A 16,738-nucleotide genomic window follows, 5' to 3' on the forward strand; every position below is an offset into this window, starting at 1 on the left:
ATAATGATAATTTTTTTAAAAAAAATTTAAAGTTTAAAATATTTTTATAAAAGTCCTCCAAAAAGCAGAGAATAACACTTTGGTAAAGTATAATAATGGAGGAGGAAGGGAAGAGAAGAGAATATCCGAAACTGAAGGGGCATGATACCAAATACGAAGAGTTAAAAGGGCGCCGGATTTAAATTATTGTTCATGAAGTTGAAGAAGATTCGAATCTTCCTCAGCGAACATTCTCATTCTCAAAGCCAAATGCGAATCGGACGGCTATAAACGCACTATGTCCCACGAATTCCCGTTTGCGTATGTCAATGGCGCCACTCACTGCCAATTCACACAGCGCCATTACCTCATAATTCACTCTCCACCAATCCTTCTTCTCTCTCTCTCTCTCTCTCTCTCTCTCCCTGTCTCCCTCGCAATTTACAGCATTCAATTTCAGGGTCTTCTTCTTTCTCCCCCTTCTCCCTCCGCCATTGACGGCGGTCGGAGCTAAGTGGGTTGATTGGTTATGTCTGTCGCAACGCCGAGGTCTTTTACAGAGGTGTTTCGGAGGGTGGGAGGGCATTATCAATGGAGTAGTAGCTATAAAATTTGTGGGAATGATGACGATGGGACTTTGGAAATGGTTCAGATTGGAGCCGAGAGGACGAAGAATGTACTTATTTTGATGAGTGATACTGGCGGCGGCCATAGGGCCTCGGCGGAAGCCATTCGTGATGCGTTTCGTATTGAGTTTGGCGATGAGTATCAGGTTAATCAACCATTTTCCTCTTCTGGGGTTTGAGTTTTTTGAAATTTTTTTCGTGTTCTCATCTGGGTTTTGGGTTTTTTTCTTAGTTACATCTGATTTAAGTTCGTTTGTTCTTATTAACCGTAGGGTTTTTGTGGATTCTCTTCTGGGTTTTGAGTAATTTCTGAGTTAGATCTTGCTTCATGTTCGTTTGTTCTCTTCAGCTTTGCGTTTGATCGTTAGATTTGTTGTAAACTTGCCATTTTATGTTTGTTCTTAATGGATCTTGGTGTGTGCATGAAGATCTTGCAATTTACTCTGTCTGGATTCTTGGTTACTCTGTTTTAGCCATTGCTTGCACAGTTGGTTGATCAATCAAAGAGATTCGTGGGGGTTGAGAAATATTGCTATTCATTTTGTACAAGAAATCTGTGTAAACTGTTGAAATTTGGCTCTTGTTCTTCAGATCTTTGTGAAGGATGTTTGGAAAGAGTACACTGGTTGGCCTTTGAATGACATGGAGAGGTCTTACAAGTTCATGGTAAAGCATGTTCAGCTATGGAAGGTTGCATTTCATAGTACCTCTCCTCGGTGGATTCACTCGGTCTATCTTGCTGCCATTGCCGCCTTCTATGCAAAGTACATATAACTCTCTTACGCATTTTCTCATCGTTAAGTATTATTAGGAGAGTTGACTTTTGAGTTGTTAGTACAAAATTAGAAAGAACTAACATAGCGAAACGTTGAAGAGAAGACAAACCCACCCCGAACACCAAAAGCTCGAACTGTTGTGTTATCTTGTATCTCGTTTGATAATACTCTTGTTATTAACATACTTTGAATGGGTTTACAAGTAAGGAATACATCTCCATTAGTACGAGGCCTTTTTGGAAACCAAAAGCAAAGCCATGAGAGCCTATGCTCAAAGTGGACGATATCGTACCATCATGGAGGGTCGTGGTTCCTAACATGGTATGAGAGTCATGCCCTTAACTTAGTCATGTTAATAAAATCCTCAAGTGTCGAACAAAGAAATTGTGAGCCTTGAATGTGTAGTCAAAAGTGACTCAAGTGTTGAACAAAGGTTGTACTTTGTTTGAAGGCTCCAAAGAAGGAGTCGAACCTCAATCAAGGGGAGACTATTCGAGGGCTCCATAGGCCTCAGAGGAGGTTTTATAGTGTACTTTGTTCGAGGGGAGGATTGTTTAGAGAGAGTCCCACATTGGTTAATTAAGGATATGAATATGGAGTTATAAGTAAGGAATATATCTCCATTGGTACGAGGCCATGAGAGCCTATGCTCAAAGTGGACAATATCATACCATTGTGGAGGGTCGTGATTCCTAATAGGTTCAGCTCATGATTGCATTGGTTTCATTTTTAATCTTCATTTTGGACGATTCCTTACCACGAGCTTGTTGTTTGCACTCAACGACGATCAAGTAACCGAGTAGAGGATGTTGAAAACTAACATTTAGTCTTGTCAGCTTGGTATATATTTGGTGATATCCTCCAAATATGGGGTTCAACTCTCCTATATGAACATAGAGTGAGGGTATTTGATACCCCAATCATTGCATATATATAGCAAAAATGGTTCTTATGAGGCTACGCTTTTCTTGTTTGAAGGGAAGTGGAAGCTGGGCTGATGGAGTACAAGCCAGACATTATCATCAGTGTTCATCCACTGATGCAGCACATTCCTTTATGGGTTCTGAAATGGCAAGGCCTTCAGAAGAAAGTGGTATTTGTTACAGTCATAACAGACCTAAACACCTGCCATCCAACATGGTTAGCTTTCTAGTTACTATTTGATTCCCCATTTTCAACTAATGCTTAAACTTCCAACACTATAACTGCAGGTTTCATCCTGGTGTAGACAGATGCTACTGCCCCTCAGAGGCCGTAGCCAAGAGAGCCTTGCTCGACGGCATCGAAGAGTCCCAAGTTCGTGTCTATGGCCTACCCATCAGGCCATCCTTCGCTCGAGCAGTACTCCAGAAGGTAGATAGATCTCTACATTTTGATACAACACAAACCTATAACTTTGTTTGATGAGATCTCACATCGATTGGAGAGAGAAACGAAACATTCCTTATAAGGGTGTGGAAACCTCTCCCTAGTAGACGCGTTTTGAGGTTGACGACCGATCCACCTTCACTGACACAATTTCTTGAGTGTTATATGCATGCTAATGGGGCTAGTATGTTTCTCAGTGTGGTTCACCTCCTCTTTCTTTATTCTTTCACTCTTCTTCTCTTACCTCATTCATCGAGCTCAAGCTATTTTCCTCTCCTGTAAACGTCGCTCCAAAATCTTTTGGTATGACCAAATTTGAAAGAAACGGAAGAAAGAGATGTAGAAATGAGGGCCAAAGCAGACAACATCTGCTAGTGGTGGGCTTAGGCTGTTACAAATAGTATCAGAGCCAGACACCGGGCGGTGTGCCAGCGAGGACATTGGGTCTCCAAGGGGGGTGGATTGTGAGATCTCACATAGATTATAGAGGAGGACGAAGCATTCCTTATAAGGGTGTGAAAACTTCTCCCTAGTAGACGCATTTTAGAACCGTGAGGTTGACGGTGATAAGTAATGGACTTAGACAATATCTGCTAGTGGTGGGCTTGAGCTGTTACAAATGGTATCAAAGTCGGACACTGAGCGGTGTGCCAACGAGGATGCTGGGTTCCCAAGGGGAGTGGATTGTGAGATCCCACATCTGTTGGAGAGAGAAATGAAGCATTCCTTATAATAAGGGTGTGGAAACCTCTACCTAGTAGACGCGTTTTAAAACCGTGAGATTGACGACGATACGTAACGGGCCAAAGTAGACAACATCTGTTAGTGGTGGGCTTGGACTGTTACAAATAGTATCAGAGAACCAGACAACGGGCGGTGTGCCAGCGAAGACGCTGGGTCTCCAGGGGTGGGTGGGATTGTGAGATCTCACGGAGATTAGAGAGGAGGACGAAACATTCCTTATAAGGGTATGAAAACTTCTCCCTAGTAGACGCGTTTTAAAACCATGAGGCTGACAGTGATACGTAATGGACCAAAGCAGACAATATCTGCTAGCGGTGGGCTTGAACTGTTACAAATGGTATCAGAGCCAGACACTGAGCGGTGTGTCAACGAGGACGTTGAGTTCCCAAGAGGAGTGGATTATGAGATCCCACATCTGTTGGAGAGAGGAACGAAACATTTCTTATAAAGGTCTAAAAACCTCTCCCTAGTAGACGCGTTTTAAAACCGTGAGACTTACAGTGATACATAACAGACTAAAAAGGACAATATCAGCTAGCTGTGGGCTTGGGCTGTTACAATGTCTGATTACACTCACCATTGTTGCTTGGTTCGATTATTCGCCTTCATAGGATCAACTAAGAGAAGAACTCGAGATGGATCCGGACTTACCAGCCGTGCTACTCATGGGAGGAGGTGAAGGGATGGGTCCTGTAAAGAAAACAGCAAAAGCTCTTGCAGAGTCCCTTTTTGACAAGAACAATGAGAAGCCTATAGGGCAGCTTATTATCATTTGTGGAAGAAACAAAGCTTTAGCCTCTTCTCTTGAAGCTTTGGAATGGAAGATCCCAGTTAAGGTCAGTTTCAAGCCATTCTTAGGGAGCCTTTTTCCATTGGCTTTGGGCTTCCATTTCATCTCCTTTTCTTCCTCTTTTGCAGCTGAGAGGCTTTGAGAAACAAATGGAGAAATGGATGGGAGCTTGTGACTGTATAATAACAAAAGTAAGCCTTTGTTTCATTTCTTGATAGAATTAGATATCAATTAGTGATATGATATCATGAATGTCAACAAACCTTGATATCATATTCATAAGAAAAGGTATCATATTGATAAATACTTATGGGATATTGAATCATGCTGAATCTTTGTTCACAGGCTGGTCCGGGTACAATTGCCGAAGCTTTGATTCGAGGACTTCCAATTATTCTAAACGATTACATTCCCGGACAAGTAAGCACAACTAAACCCGACATATGCATCGAGCTTTAGACTAGAGTTTCGATAGCAAACTCATTACATGTTGAATCACTACTCAACCCGTTGATGGGTTCTGTTTAACACTGGGTTGAAAATTTGTAGAATGTCTGAGAAGCGTAGGAAATAGGTTACGGTAAATCAAAGTTTAACCTTATGGGTTACGGTAAATTTAATTATATCAACCGTTTTAACGTTGCAAAACCTTTTCCCCGTAGGAAAAAGGAAACGTTCCATATGTGGTGGACAATGGAGCAGGAGTATTCACGAGAAGTCCGAAAGAAACAGCTAAAATTGTTGCAGAATGGTTCAGCACAAAACCAGAACAACTCCACACAATGTCTCAAAATGCTCGTAAACTAGCACAACCCGAAGCTGTCTTCGACATTGTTCGGGACATCCACGACCTCGCCTGCCAGCGCGGTCCATTGGCAAACATCCCGTACATGTTAAACTCATCATTTACAGACTTAATTTAAATGGTTTCGTCGACGACATACTCGGCATTGCTAAAGCTTATCCTCCTAGAATCGTAGAATTGTCATGTACAGTTAGCCTCATCAAAGGATGTAATTTTTTCTTAGCATTTGGAATTTTAATTTTTAAGTCAATATTGACAACGAATGTGACCTAAAATAATAATAATAAAAAATAATATTGAGTGATAATAATATAATTTATTATATTTATTAGGAGATGTTGATATCAATTTTTATATTTATGTATTTTTTATGGAATATTTTTAGTCACATCGGACAATTAAATATTAATAGTTTGATTATATGTATTAATTAAATATCATTTAATCTTTTAATTAATATAATATTACTTTAAATGGTGGTATCGATATATTATTATTTATTATTATTATTATCGATATATTATTTAACTCAAAAAAAAAAAAGAATAATAATAATAGAAGATAGTTCCTTCCCTGCAAAAGTAATTTATTTTATGTACGCAATTTACAGATAAGTCCTTTTCCGACTTTAAGACGCTGATGTCTATTTAATCCACGAAATTGGAGTCCGACGGAGACTAGCTCTAAACGAAGCGTAAAATTCTCGTTTAAATTCGGTTAACAAAATAGGGTCGGAAGAGTAGATTATATTTTCCGTTCATGTCTCCCCTAGCACAATATCTACCCTTCACTCTTTCAGTATAATATTATAATATTAAAAATGTAAATTTTTAAAAATTTTGTTTTAACATTATATATATTTTTAATATCTTTTAATTTTGAATACAATTTTTATATTTTCTAATAAAAATTATCCATTAAAAAAATTCATTAATATTTTAAATAAATATATAAAAAGTTAGAAAAATTAACAAAAATTCAATTAGCCAGCGGTTAATCTTGGCCTCTATTCCAGCAAATTAACTGTGGTTAATATTGGCATCTATTCCGTTTCACCCCTTCCGCTCGCAGATATTCCGGTGGCTATTCCGACTCCCATCCACTTATCGGAACAGAAAACTCTCCGGTAAGTCTCATCGGATCATGATTACTCATTCTGCTTACTGTAAAGCCAGAGTCGATCGAACTGCGGATTTTGAAATTTTGATTTTCTGGCTTTGAAGGATTCATTTCTAAAGTACGAGTCTGAAATTATCGCTTCGAGAGATCGATCCGCTTACGCTCACATTTTCTCCAAAGATCTTTGCAGTTGAGAAGAATTTGGATCTCGTACAGGATTGTAAGACATTGATTATTGAGAAAAATATGGTGAGGTTTCAAGTTTTGTAATGCTTTTTCAAGAATTTGGAGCTTGTTTGTGTTCTTGATCCATTTCATCAATTTTAATGGATTGATTTTACCGTATTTCAAATGGCTGTTTCTCTCTGTATGGATTAAATTAGAACTGCGCGAGCGATTGTCTTCTAGGTTCACCACTCTAGCTTTGTGGATGAGGAAGGAATAAGCAAGGCTTGTGGATGCCCTTTATTTCCTTTGAAAAGTCATGGTCCTGCTCCAGATTCAGATCAAGGTTTAGCTCAAACTTCAATTTGATTATATTGTTTGTTCTTTATGCGTTTCATACTGAAATTGATCTTGTTTGGAAATTCACAGATAAGACTGATATTGTTGATGAAGCGATTTCATTCTTTCGTGCTAATGTCTTCTTTAGAAATTTTGATATTAAGAGTCCTGCTGATAAGCTTCTCATCTACTTAACATTCCACATCAATGTGGCTTTGAAGAGGCTTGAAGGTTGCAGAACTTTGACTGTTGGAAACAAGGCTATAATTAACTTGGGTTTGGAGAATGTCCCTGTGCCCGGAGAGCAGGGCTTTCCCTTTCCTGGTCTCTTCCCTATTCCCAAATCTAATGGGGAAGCAGGTAATGCTTGATCTTAGTTTTCTCTCTCTCTCTATATATATATGTACTATGTATGTACCTGCAACAGCACAAACTCACCTCACCTCTAGTAGATATTGTCTTTTTTGAGTTTTTTCCTTCCGAACTTCCCGGTAAGGTTTTTAAAACGGGTCTACTAGGGAGAGGTTTTCACTCCCTTGTAAGGAATACTTCGTTCTCCTCTCCAACTAATGGGGATCTCACAATCCATCCCATTGGGGGCCAGCGTCCTTGCTGGCACGCACACTGCCCGGTGTCTTGGCTCTGAAAACATTTGTAACAGCCCAAATCCATCGCTAGCCGATATTGTCCTCTTTGGACTTTTCCTTTCGGATTTCTTCTCAAAGTTTTTAAAGCGCGTCTACTAGGGAGAAGTTTCCACTCCTTTATAAGGAATGTTTCATTCTCCTCTCCTCTCCTCCTAATATGGGATCTCACCATCCACCCTCTTTGGGGCTCACCGTCCTTGTTGGCAGACCGCCCAATGTCTGGCTTTGATACCATTGGTAACAACCCAAACTCACCGAGAGGGCCAAGCCACTGGGAGTTCCCTTGCAAGGAATGCTTCGTTTTCCTCTCCAACCAACGTGGGATTTCACAATCCACCCCTTGGGGGCCTAGCATCTTCGCTGGAATATCGCCCGATATTTTGCTCTGATACCATTTGTAACAGCCCAAGCCCATTGCTAGCAGATATTGTCCTCATCAGACTTTTCCTTTTGGGGTTTTCCTCAAGGTTTTTAAAACGCATTTGCTAGGGAGAGGTTTCCACACCCCCTGTAAAGAATGTTTCGTTCCCCTCTCCAACCGATGTGGGATCTCACTGCTGTTTGTTAACTAGAGATGCTCCACTGCCCCATGATTATCAACCTTTTTCATTTGCAATTGGTTTGTTTGCTGAATACAAATTAGGCACTTTCTTCTTTTCTTGTTTCAATTCAGTTGATGCAGATCTTATGAGTTAATCTTGTGTTCAATAGCCTCCTGTTTCTTGTCTTAGGAGTTGATAGTGTTCATAAGCTTCAAATATGTCCATTTTGATATGCAGAGCTATTCAGAGATTATTTGAAGGAGATAAGAGAAGAAACAAGTGGGAGACTCTTGAGTGTTGCCTATAGAGCAAATGGAACTCCAAATAAATGGTGGTTAGCATTTGCAAAGAGGAAGTTTATGAACATCGTCACTCCTTGATTAAATTGCTTCCAAGACGTTGATTTGAAAGTTATAAATAAGCACCACATGAGGCTTCTACAATGATGTGGTTTCTTTCAATGGCACTTCAGGAGGTCGTTTCTAATAAACAGAATCTGAATGTTATATCAGTTTATGCTAATGCATATCAAATTCAGCAGAAGCTAGGTCATGTTCTTTTTCTTTTTAATAATGATCTTAAATGTAATCTGCTACCATTTCACTAGTTTTGTACATTAACTACACCGGTTTTCATGTGTGAGATTCCACATCGGTTAGAGAGGGGAACGAAGTGTAGAAACTTCTCTCTAGCCATTTTAAAACCTTGAAGGGAATCTCGAAAGGGAAAGCCTAAAGAAGACAGTATTTGCTAATGATGGGCTTAGGCTGTTACAAATAGTATCAGAGCTAGGTTTTGGAGGTGTGCCAGTGAGGACACTAATCCCCGAAGGGGGTGATGTAACAACCCAAGCTCATTGCTAGCAGATATTGTCCTCTTTAGGCTTCCCCTCAAGGTTTTAAAACGTGTTTGCGAGGTAGAGGTTTTCACACCCTTATAAAGAATGTTTTGTTCCTCTCTCCATCCGATGTGGGATTTCACAATCCACTCCCCTTCACGGTCCAGGGTCCAGTGTCCTCGTTGACACTCATTCCCCTCTCCAATCGATGTTGGATCTCACATCATGCCCATGTGTTCTTATTGATTGAATACCCTGTTTCTTACTCTATTCTTTAATTTTGAGGTGATCTGATCTGTACCCTTCACATTGATTTCATCTAATCTCATACCATGATGCCCTTAGTTCTTGTATCACGTGTGCATGGAGTGCCGGTTTAGAACGACTTTCAAAGTGCTTCAAAATACGTCCGAAGTCATTCCAAAGAGGTCCAAAATCTACATACTTTTCGTTTCTCGTATTTTATAGCTTTGTTACCATGCTTATCCGTCTCTACATGCATAAGACACACACGAATGAGAATGATATTGACTAGTCTGCCACTCTTATATAATGGATCCTTGAATGAAGTCGTTAGTCAGATTGATTTTACAGTTGCAGTGATTGATGATGTCCTATGTTTTGGTTTCTTGTATTTGAAGGTTCACATGATGGAGGGACCTCAAGTGTGAAGCAGCTAGAGCTTAGGGAGAGAAGGAAGGCATATTCAAAGTTCATTCAGGCTTTGCTTCTATGAGTATGTCTCTGTGTTGTCTGGTAAAGTCATTAAGCATTTCATTTATTGTCGTCCACAGAAGCAGACAGCAAGTACAAAATCATGAACCATTGGGCAGAATCATGGTAGATGCTTCCTCCCCCTCTATGATTGGTCATTTTCTTTATACATATTTATATATATATCTAAAAGGGCCCTTCATTTAATTTCATTCTTGAGAATATTCCATTTCTTGTCAATATTTTTAAAAGTTAACATGTGAGAAGTAAAAACGAGTATCGGCCACTTTTACGATTTTTTTTTTGTCACGGTACAATTGGTAAAACTTTGACGTGATTTGAAAACATAATTTCTCGTGTTAGACTCTTTCTAAATATAAGATACCATGTTAATAGAATCTTCAAATGTCGAACATAGCACTCCAAAAGAAAAAGGAGTCGAGTCTTGATTAAGGGGAGGCGTACTTTGTTTGAGGGGAGGTGTTGGATGAAAGTCCCACATTGACTAATTTAGGGAATGGTCATGAGTTTATAATCAAAAAGTACTATCTCCATTCGTATGAGGTCTTTTGAGCAAGCACAAAGCATGAAAATCTTAATCGCGTCATTTAAAAAATCGACGATAAGTATTTTGCATAGTTATAGTGACAAAACTTGGAATTTGATAATTTTGAAACATGAGAAGTAAAAACACACAAAAAAAAAAAAAAAAAAAATAGTTTCATTGTCGAGTCATTTGGACTAGAAAAATCACCGAAAAATGATAACATATTAAAAATTTTGTAACGAACCAAAATATGAAGACTAAAGTACTTAGTAGCGTGTAATTACAACACGTAGCTGTTTAGTGGAACTAGTTCGTGGTCACATGTTTTTTTCTTACCAGATCAGTAGTCGAGAATGTTATGTTTCTTCTTCTTTCATAAGGTTTAAATAATTTTAATTAAAAAAATACATGTGATTTCATTATATTATATCTAATTAATTATCTTATTATAAATAGTATAGTATAGTATAGGGATATTTATATTGACATTTATGTTAATTTGGATTAATTTCTTAGTGGATTTTGTGGGACTTTAATATATGGTTCACAATCATTACATTATACTAATTTAATGCATTGACTACTTGATTTATTAAAATATATAATTTATTTAGGAATAAAATTTATTTTTTAAAGAGTTTTTAATGCTTTGGTCAAATAGGTGTAGTGGTGGGAAAATTATAAATAAAATAAGTCTTTTTTGGAATAATTTTCAAAATAAAAACATATTTATAATTTATTCTTATGGGAGATAGAATCAAGTGCAATCAAATAAATTTTTTATTTAAAATATTTTAAAAAATAGTAAATTTCTTTATATAAAATTTTACATATAATTAAATAAGGAACTAGAAAGAAAATACGAGCAGTAGAAGACGTTGTCTGACACTATCTTGAGAACTCATTTTCAAAAGAAAACGCTTGAAACACGATTTGTCTCGATCCTCACATGATCAGATGCGAGCTACTCGATTGTCCCTTTGACTACACTGAGGGATCATAACCTACTCTCGGCTAGATGGGTGCCACCGACTCTTACATGGGCGGATAGGAGTCACTCGTTTGTCCCTCTAACTACACATAGGGATCACAAACCTGCGTTTTTCTTAATATGCCCAGATGGGTGCCACTCGCATATCCTTCTGATTACGTGTAAGGATTGCAACCTACTCTTTTCTTAATACGGCTAGATGGGCACCACTCGAACCTCACATGGGCGGTTGAGAGTCACTCATTTGTCCCTCCGACTACACATAGGGATTACAAACCTACTCTCTTCTTAATACGACCAGATGAGCGCTACTCGCATGTCCTTCTGATTACATGTAGGGATCACAACCTACTCTCTTCTTAATACGGGTAGATGGGTGCCACTCGTATGTCTTTCTGACTATAGGGATCACAACCTAATCTCGGTCATATGGGCACCACGACCCTAACATGGGCATCTAACTATACGTGGGGATCACAAACCTACTCTCTCCTTAATACAACTAGATTGGTGCCACTCTGTATGTCCTTCTGACTACGTGCAGGGATCATAACCTACTCTCTTCTTAATATGACCGTAAATTTGGCATTTGAAGTTAAAAAAAGAAAAAAGAAAAAAAAGAAATGGAAAAAAAGGGAGCTCATCCTCATTGCCCACCATGCTCTGTCACTCCCAATTCTGCGATCTCAGCCGTTGATGGGCCGAATTCATGAAGGTTATGTCTATGAAATCTAGGGCTTACACCATCATCATCTCCTTCTTCTTCTCACCTTCTTACCCTCCTTCCCCATCGCTTTCACCTCCCCTCCCATGTCTTCCAATTTCCACCACCACCATCGTCACCACCCAAATCTTCCTTTCAACTCTCAGATCTTCCCCCCTTCTTGTCCCCACCTCGCCGACTTCCGTTCTCGAAATGGTTCCAAGTCCTTCCGCCTTCTACAAGACTGTCTTCGCGTCAAGCCCCCCGGTGGCCGCGCCGCCATCCGTCGAGACCCCAACGAGGTTCCCCGATGTGGTTCCTGCGGTGATTCCGCTCGTCCAAGGCTATATGCTTGTGTGACCTGCGCCGCCGTGTCCTGTCACGCGCCGCCCTCCCATTCCCATGCCGCGGCTCACGCCGAATCAATGCCGCCAGGTCATGAGATCGCTGTCGACGTCGATCGTGCCGAGCTTTTTTGCTGTGCTTGCCGCGACCAGGTTTATGATCGCGACTTTGACGCTGCAGTGGTGTTGGCTCAAACGACGGCGTCTACTCTTGGCGGGAATGCGGTCTCTTCCAGTGGAGCACCGCCGTCGCAGCCTCTGCTCCCGCCGGAGAATCTGAGGAAGCGGCGGAGGGTTGATTATCAGCCGTGGGTACCGGATCTGAGGGAGAGGGTTTTAGTGGGTGCTAATTCGAGTCCACTTGATTGTGCGAATTCCAATCCGGGTTCTGAATCTGAGTTGCCCTGGGGTTTGCGGGGATTGAACAATTTGGGGAATACGTGTTTTATGAACTCGGTCTTGCAAGCATTGCTGCATACTCCGCCGTTGAGGAATTTTTTCTTGAGTGATCGTCACAATCGCTATTTTTGTCAGAGAAATGTCAATGTGGGCAATAAAAATTCGAATGCCAACGATGGAAATGGCAGTAAAAATTCGCGCAGCTGTCTGGCTTGTGATCTGGATTCTATATTTTCTGCTGTCTTCTCCGGTGATCGGATCCCTTACAGCCCAGCAAAATTTTTATTGAGGTTTCAATCTGATGCATTTCTTGATCGTGATTTTCTCTTTCGTAGAATGTTTGATTCTTCAATGTTCGATTAGTTTTCTTTACTTTCGTTGTAAAGATGGGGTTCTTTTTTTCTTTCCAATTCACTCAATTGGTGTCTCATTGCAGCTGGTGGCAACATGCTGCAAACCTCGCAAGTTATGAACAACAAGATGCACACGAATTTTTCATCTCTATTCTCGAAGGCATCCACGAAAAGGTAGACAAAGATCGGCGAAAACCTTACAGTCAAGGTAAATTCCTGCTTTTCAATGTTCTGTTTGCTTTAAGATCCTTTTCACACAATGTACATGTTGTATTTACTTTTTCTCCCCCCCTCTCTCTCCTTTTGTTATTTCCTGTTTTCTTTTTTGCACTGGTTGCTGTTTGAAAGTCAAAGAACAGAATCATTTTCAAGTTGAGTTTGTTGCAAAATATGCCTTTTTTTTTTTTTTTTTCTTCTGGTAGGTAGTAGCATTCTTATGATACTTTGTTCTTGTAAATACCAAATTATGTGCGGAACCTTGATGACGGCCCTGTATCGGCCTCCCGGGCATGGATTTTATGTATTCTTCATTGTTACATTTCCCTCCGTGATCTAGAACATGTTTGGAAGTGATTTTGAAATAGTCAGGATCATTTTTGTTATGTTCAAATATGCTTTTATTCATTTAAAGTTGATTTCGCTGGCATGAAATTATGTTTAGAAGTGAAAAATCGAGTATTTAATTGATTTCGAAGAATCAAATACATGTTTTTAGAGTGATTTTGAACATGAGAAAGCAATTTCAACGATCTTAGAGTCACTCCCAAACAAGCCTTTAGGCACTTCTCGAACACTTTTTTTATTGCACGAAATGCTCCTCGTGAAGTTGAAATGTTATGTATCCTTTCTAATACTATCATCTAGACGTGTGATTCTCTGTTACTGAGTTGTGAGCTCCATACTCTTGGCTTTTTACCATCAATGAAATCCTACTGATTTTGGTGCCGCAACACTTGTTTTGAAAACTACATCTAACCAAAGACTAATTGTCCCCATCCATTGACCCTTCCTGGCTTCGCCAGTTCTGCCAGGCATTCAGATAGGTGAATTGAGGCTGGAAAAGTTACTAATTGTATCGGCTGTCCATGATAAGGCTTGTCAGTTACTCTGCATCATTAAATAGCTTGGTTGTACATCTCCAACTGACTTCTTGGATAAGATGTCTCATTTGAATGGTGGGAAAATCCTTAGCTGCTTAAGTGGGTATTTTTATATTTTCACTCGAAAAGCCCGGTCAACAGTCGATGGATAACCCAAAGGCATATCATGTGAATGAAATTTGCTGCATTGCATATAAGAAAGACGATCAGCTTAAACTGATTTTTAATGATCACCTTATTTTATGTATATCAGCGTGTGTTTTTTCCCAAGCCAAGATAATTCATAGTGATGTGTATAAAGTTGGGAAGTAACCGTAAAATTTAACTGCAGGGTTTGAGTCTAGGAATGTTGCTATTGCTCTAGGAGTTGACAAGTGCTCAAAGATTTAGGGCTAATTTCCAAACTGAACCTGCTGGCTTGATGGTTTTTTCTACTTCTCACTTGTAAGTCAACTTTTTCTCAACCAACTTGGTTATGAGTTACTAGTAGGATCAACCACCTCACGTTTTTCTCACGCTAAAAATCCCTTTGTTCGAGTCCAATTTGCATTGTTGAGCTGAACACATTGACAATTATGAACCCATTCATGAGGAAAGGTCAGACCAGGTTTGTTAAGGATCACTGGTTCCTGGAAAATCTCCTAAACAATCCTCCATTAATGTCAAAGTTTCCAATATGAATAAAGATATTAATTATAAGCATAACTCGCTCGAGAAACGTATTGACGAATTCAAATAAATTTTGAGCTTTTTTTATCATGGTTTTTTAGAAAAATCATTTAGATTGATATTTGCATTGGCATCGTCATAAAACTAAGGCCCCGTACACTTCATTCATGTTAGATGGCTGTGGTTTATGGAGTTAAGCTTACTTGAAATGAATTTTTATGCCGCTGTCTTCTAGATTTTGTCTTAGCGCAGCATTTAACTATTAAGTTCTGATTTTGGTGTATGAGAATAATTCTGATTTTAGAATATTATTTCATTATAGTATTGAATGACTTATCCCTGTCTCTTTTCCAGTGCAGGCAATGGAGACTGTTGTATTGCTCATAGAGTATTTTCTGGCATACTGCGATCTGATGTCATGTGTATGGCATGTGGTTTTACATCAACAACTTATGATCCATGTGTAGACATCTCTTTGGATTTGGAACCAAATCTAGCGGGATCTGCGAAGATGGCGGCCACAAGGTCCAATCTTCCTTGCAATGGCGAGGCAGATTGCATGAACTCGAGCCAAAACCAGCGACTATCTTCCCTGGTGGGTTGTTTGGATCAATTCACTAGACCCGAAAAACTCGGGTCCGACCAAAAATTCTTCTGCCAACAGTGTCAAGTGCGGCAGGAATCGCTCAAACAGATGTCCATAAGAAAGCTTCCATTAGTTTCTTGTTTCCACATTAAAAGATTTGAGCATTCTTCAGTTCGAAAAATGTCGAGGAAGGTGGACCGATATTTGCAGTTTCCGTTTTCTTTAGACATGGCACCCTATCTCTCATCTTCAATCTTGAGAAATCGATTTGGTAATAGGATTTTTCCTTTCGATGGAGATGAACAAGATGGTTGTAACGAGACATCGTCTGAGTTCGAGTTGTTTGCCGTTATCACTCACAAAGGAAAATTAGACGCTGGTCATTACGTGACCTACTTGCGGCTAAGTAATCAATGGTATAAGTGCGACGATGCTTGGATTACCCAAGTCAACGAAAACATCGTCAGGGCTGCACAAGGATACATGATGTTTTATGTGCAGAAGATGCTCTATTACAAAGCAAGTGAGAAACAGAATGCTTCATAACTTGATTATGGGACTAGATCGGTTGAAACTCGATCGATTATGTTTGTTTTCCATTGAAGCCAGGAATCGATATTGTTTTCAGTGACAAGCTGAGCTCTAAGTGGATGCCTACACATTCTAGTAGAAGATCCAGGCGTGCCCAAACTTTTTGGGGAGGATCATTGTCAGATCCCTACTATTTGAAGGGAACTTCTGGTACTTTTTTCTAACTCCCTTTTCACTACTAATCAAGTAATGTTGGTGACTTGCCATGGAGTGTTTCAGTACATGGAGTTGTGGCTCAGCAGACAACTGATCTCTCTTCACATACCATGAAGAAGAGGTATGAAAAATCTAATTTTAGAGCTCTCTCTCTCTCTTTAGATATCTCTAAGAATTTCGGGTTCTTCGTGTCCCGGGCTTCCGATTTTGAAATTTATCCATCATTTTTTTTGGTGGAGAACCACCTATTAATTCAAACATGAAACAGTAACAGTACAATGAAAGGCTGCCTCTTCAGTCTTTTTATTACACGTGATTAATACTGATGAATTTAAGTCTCCATTGATTCTGTCTCTGATTAATCTATTTCTTGACATGAACATATGAACGTTTATGACATGTTCAGTCTGATTCTGTTGACATATGTTGCAAAAAAGTTGCAAAAAAGCTGTGTTCAAAGTCGAGTTTTGCTGTTGATGAAGAAAGAGTTCCCTATAAACTTGTGTCTACATTCCAAGTTCTTGTTGATCACACCCTTTGAGCTTTCTGAATATCTCTATCTGAACTTTGTTGTCAGCTATGAACCCTACAAGTCGAAATCGAAAAAAGGGAGAATTTTACAGCATTTGAAATTAAATTGTACAATCAAGTCGAAATCGACTCTTTTTATGTGATCGGGAACCGAGATGCTTTCTTTGGTAGATCGGATTGGAAATATTCAGTTTCGTTTTCAAAACTATTCATTAGGGAAACAGCTTCATTTTGTTCTAAAAAACAGGTTGTACATGAACGTCGACACTCAATAGTTTGAGAGCGTGTAGTTTAGAAGTCTGATAATAATTGGTCT

At 39.4% G+C, this 16,738-nt stretch overlaps 3 protein-coding genes across 6 annotated transcripts; all 3 read left to right on the forward strand.

The window, feature by feature from the left end:
- The first annotated feature begins 319 nt into the window (after nucleotides 1-319).
- On the forward strand, nucleotides 320-5,313 carry MGD2 (monogalactosyldiacylglycerol synthase 2). The gene is made up of 8 exons (XM_023691350.2): nucleotides 320-751; nucleotides 1,197-1,369; nucleotides 2,360-2,521; nucleotides 2,593-2,734; nucleotides 4,105-4,329; nucleotides 4,412-4,474; nucleotides 4,629-4,703; nucleotides 4,946-5,313. The coding sequence occupies exons 1-8, from the start codon at nucleotides 509-511 to the stop codon at nucleotides 5,204-5,206; spliced, it is 1,344 nt and encodes a 447-aa protein (XP_023547118.2). The 5' UTR covers nucleotides 320-508; the 3' UTR covers nucleotides 5,207-5,313.
- A 763-nt stretch (nucleotides 5,314-6,076) lies between these two features.
- On the forward strand, nucleotides 6,077-9,659 carry LOC111805757 (actin-related protein 2/3 complex subunit 3). Of its 3 annotated transcripts, none has more exons than XM_087128138.1 (6): nucleotides 6,077-6,214; nucleotides 6,388-6,456; nucleotides 6,616-6,718; nucleotides 6,802-7,071; nucleotides 8,138-9,166; nucleotides 9,380-9,659. In XM_087128138.1, the coding sequence occupies exons 2-5, from the start codon at nucleotides 6,454-6,456 to the stop codon at nucleotides 8,278-8,280; spliced, it is 519 nt and encodes a 172-aa protein (XP_086984264.1). In that variant the 5' UTR covers nucleotides 6,077-6,214; nucleotides 6,388-6,453; the 3' UTR covers nucleotides 8,281-9,166; nucleotides 9,380-9,659. The 3 variants fall into 3 exon arrangements, with proteins under 3 accessions (XP_086984264.1, XP_086984263.1, XP_086984265.1); XM_087128137.1 differs by having other exon boundaries at nucleotides 6,080-6,214; nucleotides 6,312-6,456; XM_087128139.1 differs by having other exon boundaries at nucleotides 6,088-6,214; nucleotides 6,398-6,456.
- A 1,984-nt stretch (nucleotides 9,660-11,643) lies between these two features.
- On the forward strand, nucleotides 11,644-16,606 carry LOC111805975 (ubiquitin C-terminal hydrolase 22). 2 transcript variants are annotated; one of them, XR_002816724.2, is made up of 4 exons: nucleotides 11,644-12,726; nucleotides 12,873-12,997; nucleotides 14,918-16,012; nucleotides 16,298-16,606. XR_002816724.2 is itself a non-coding variant. In XM_023691287.2 (3 exons), the coding sequence occupies exons 1-3, from the start codon at nucleotides 11,801-11,803 to the stop codon at nucleotides 15,688-15,690; spliced, it is 1,824 nt and encodes a 607-aa protein (XP_023547055.1). In that variant the 5' UTR covers nucleotides 11,644-11,800; the 3' UTR covers nucleotides 15,691-16,516. The 2 variants fall into 2 exon arrangements, 1 of the variants encoding a protein (XP_023547055.1); XM_023691287.2 differs by having other exon boundaries at nucleotides 14,918-16,516.
- Nucleotides 16,607-16,738: the final 132 nt, after the last annotated feature.

Source organism: Cucurbita pepo, chromosome 11, assembly GCF_057944985.1.
Source record: "Cucurbita pepo subsp. pepo isolate OVF chromosome 11, ASM5794498v1, whole genome shotgun sequence".
NCBI lineage: Eukaryota > Viridiplantae > Streptophyta > Magnoliopsida > Cucurbitales > Cucurbitaceae > Cucurbita > Cucurbita pepo.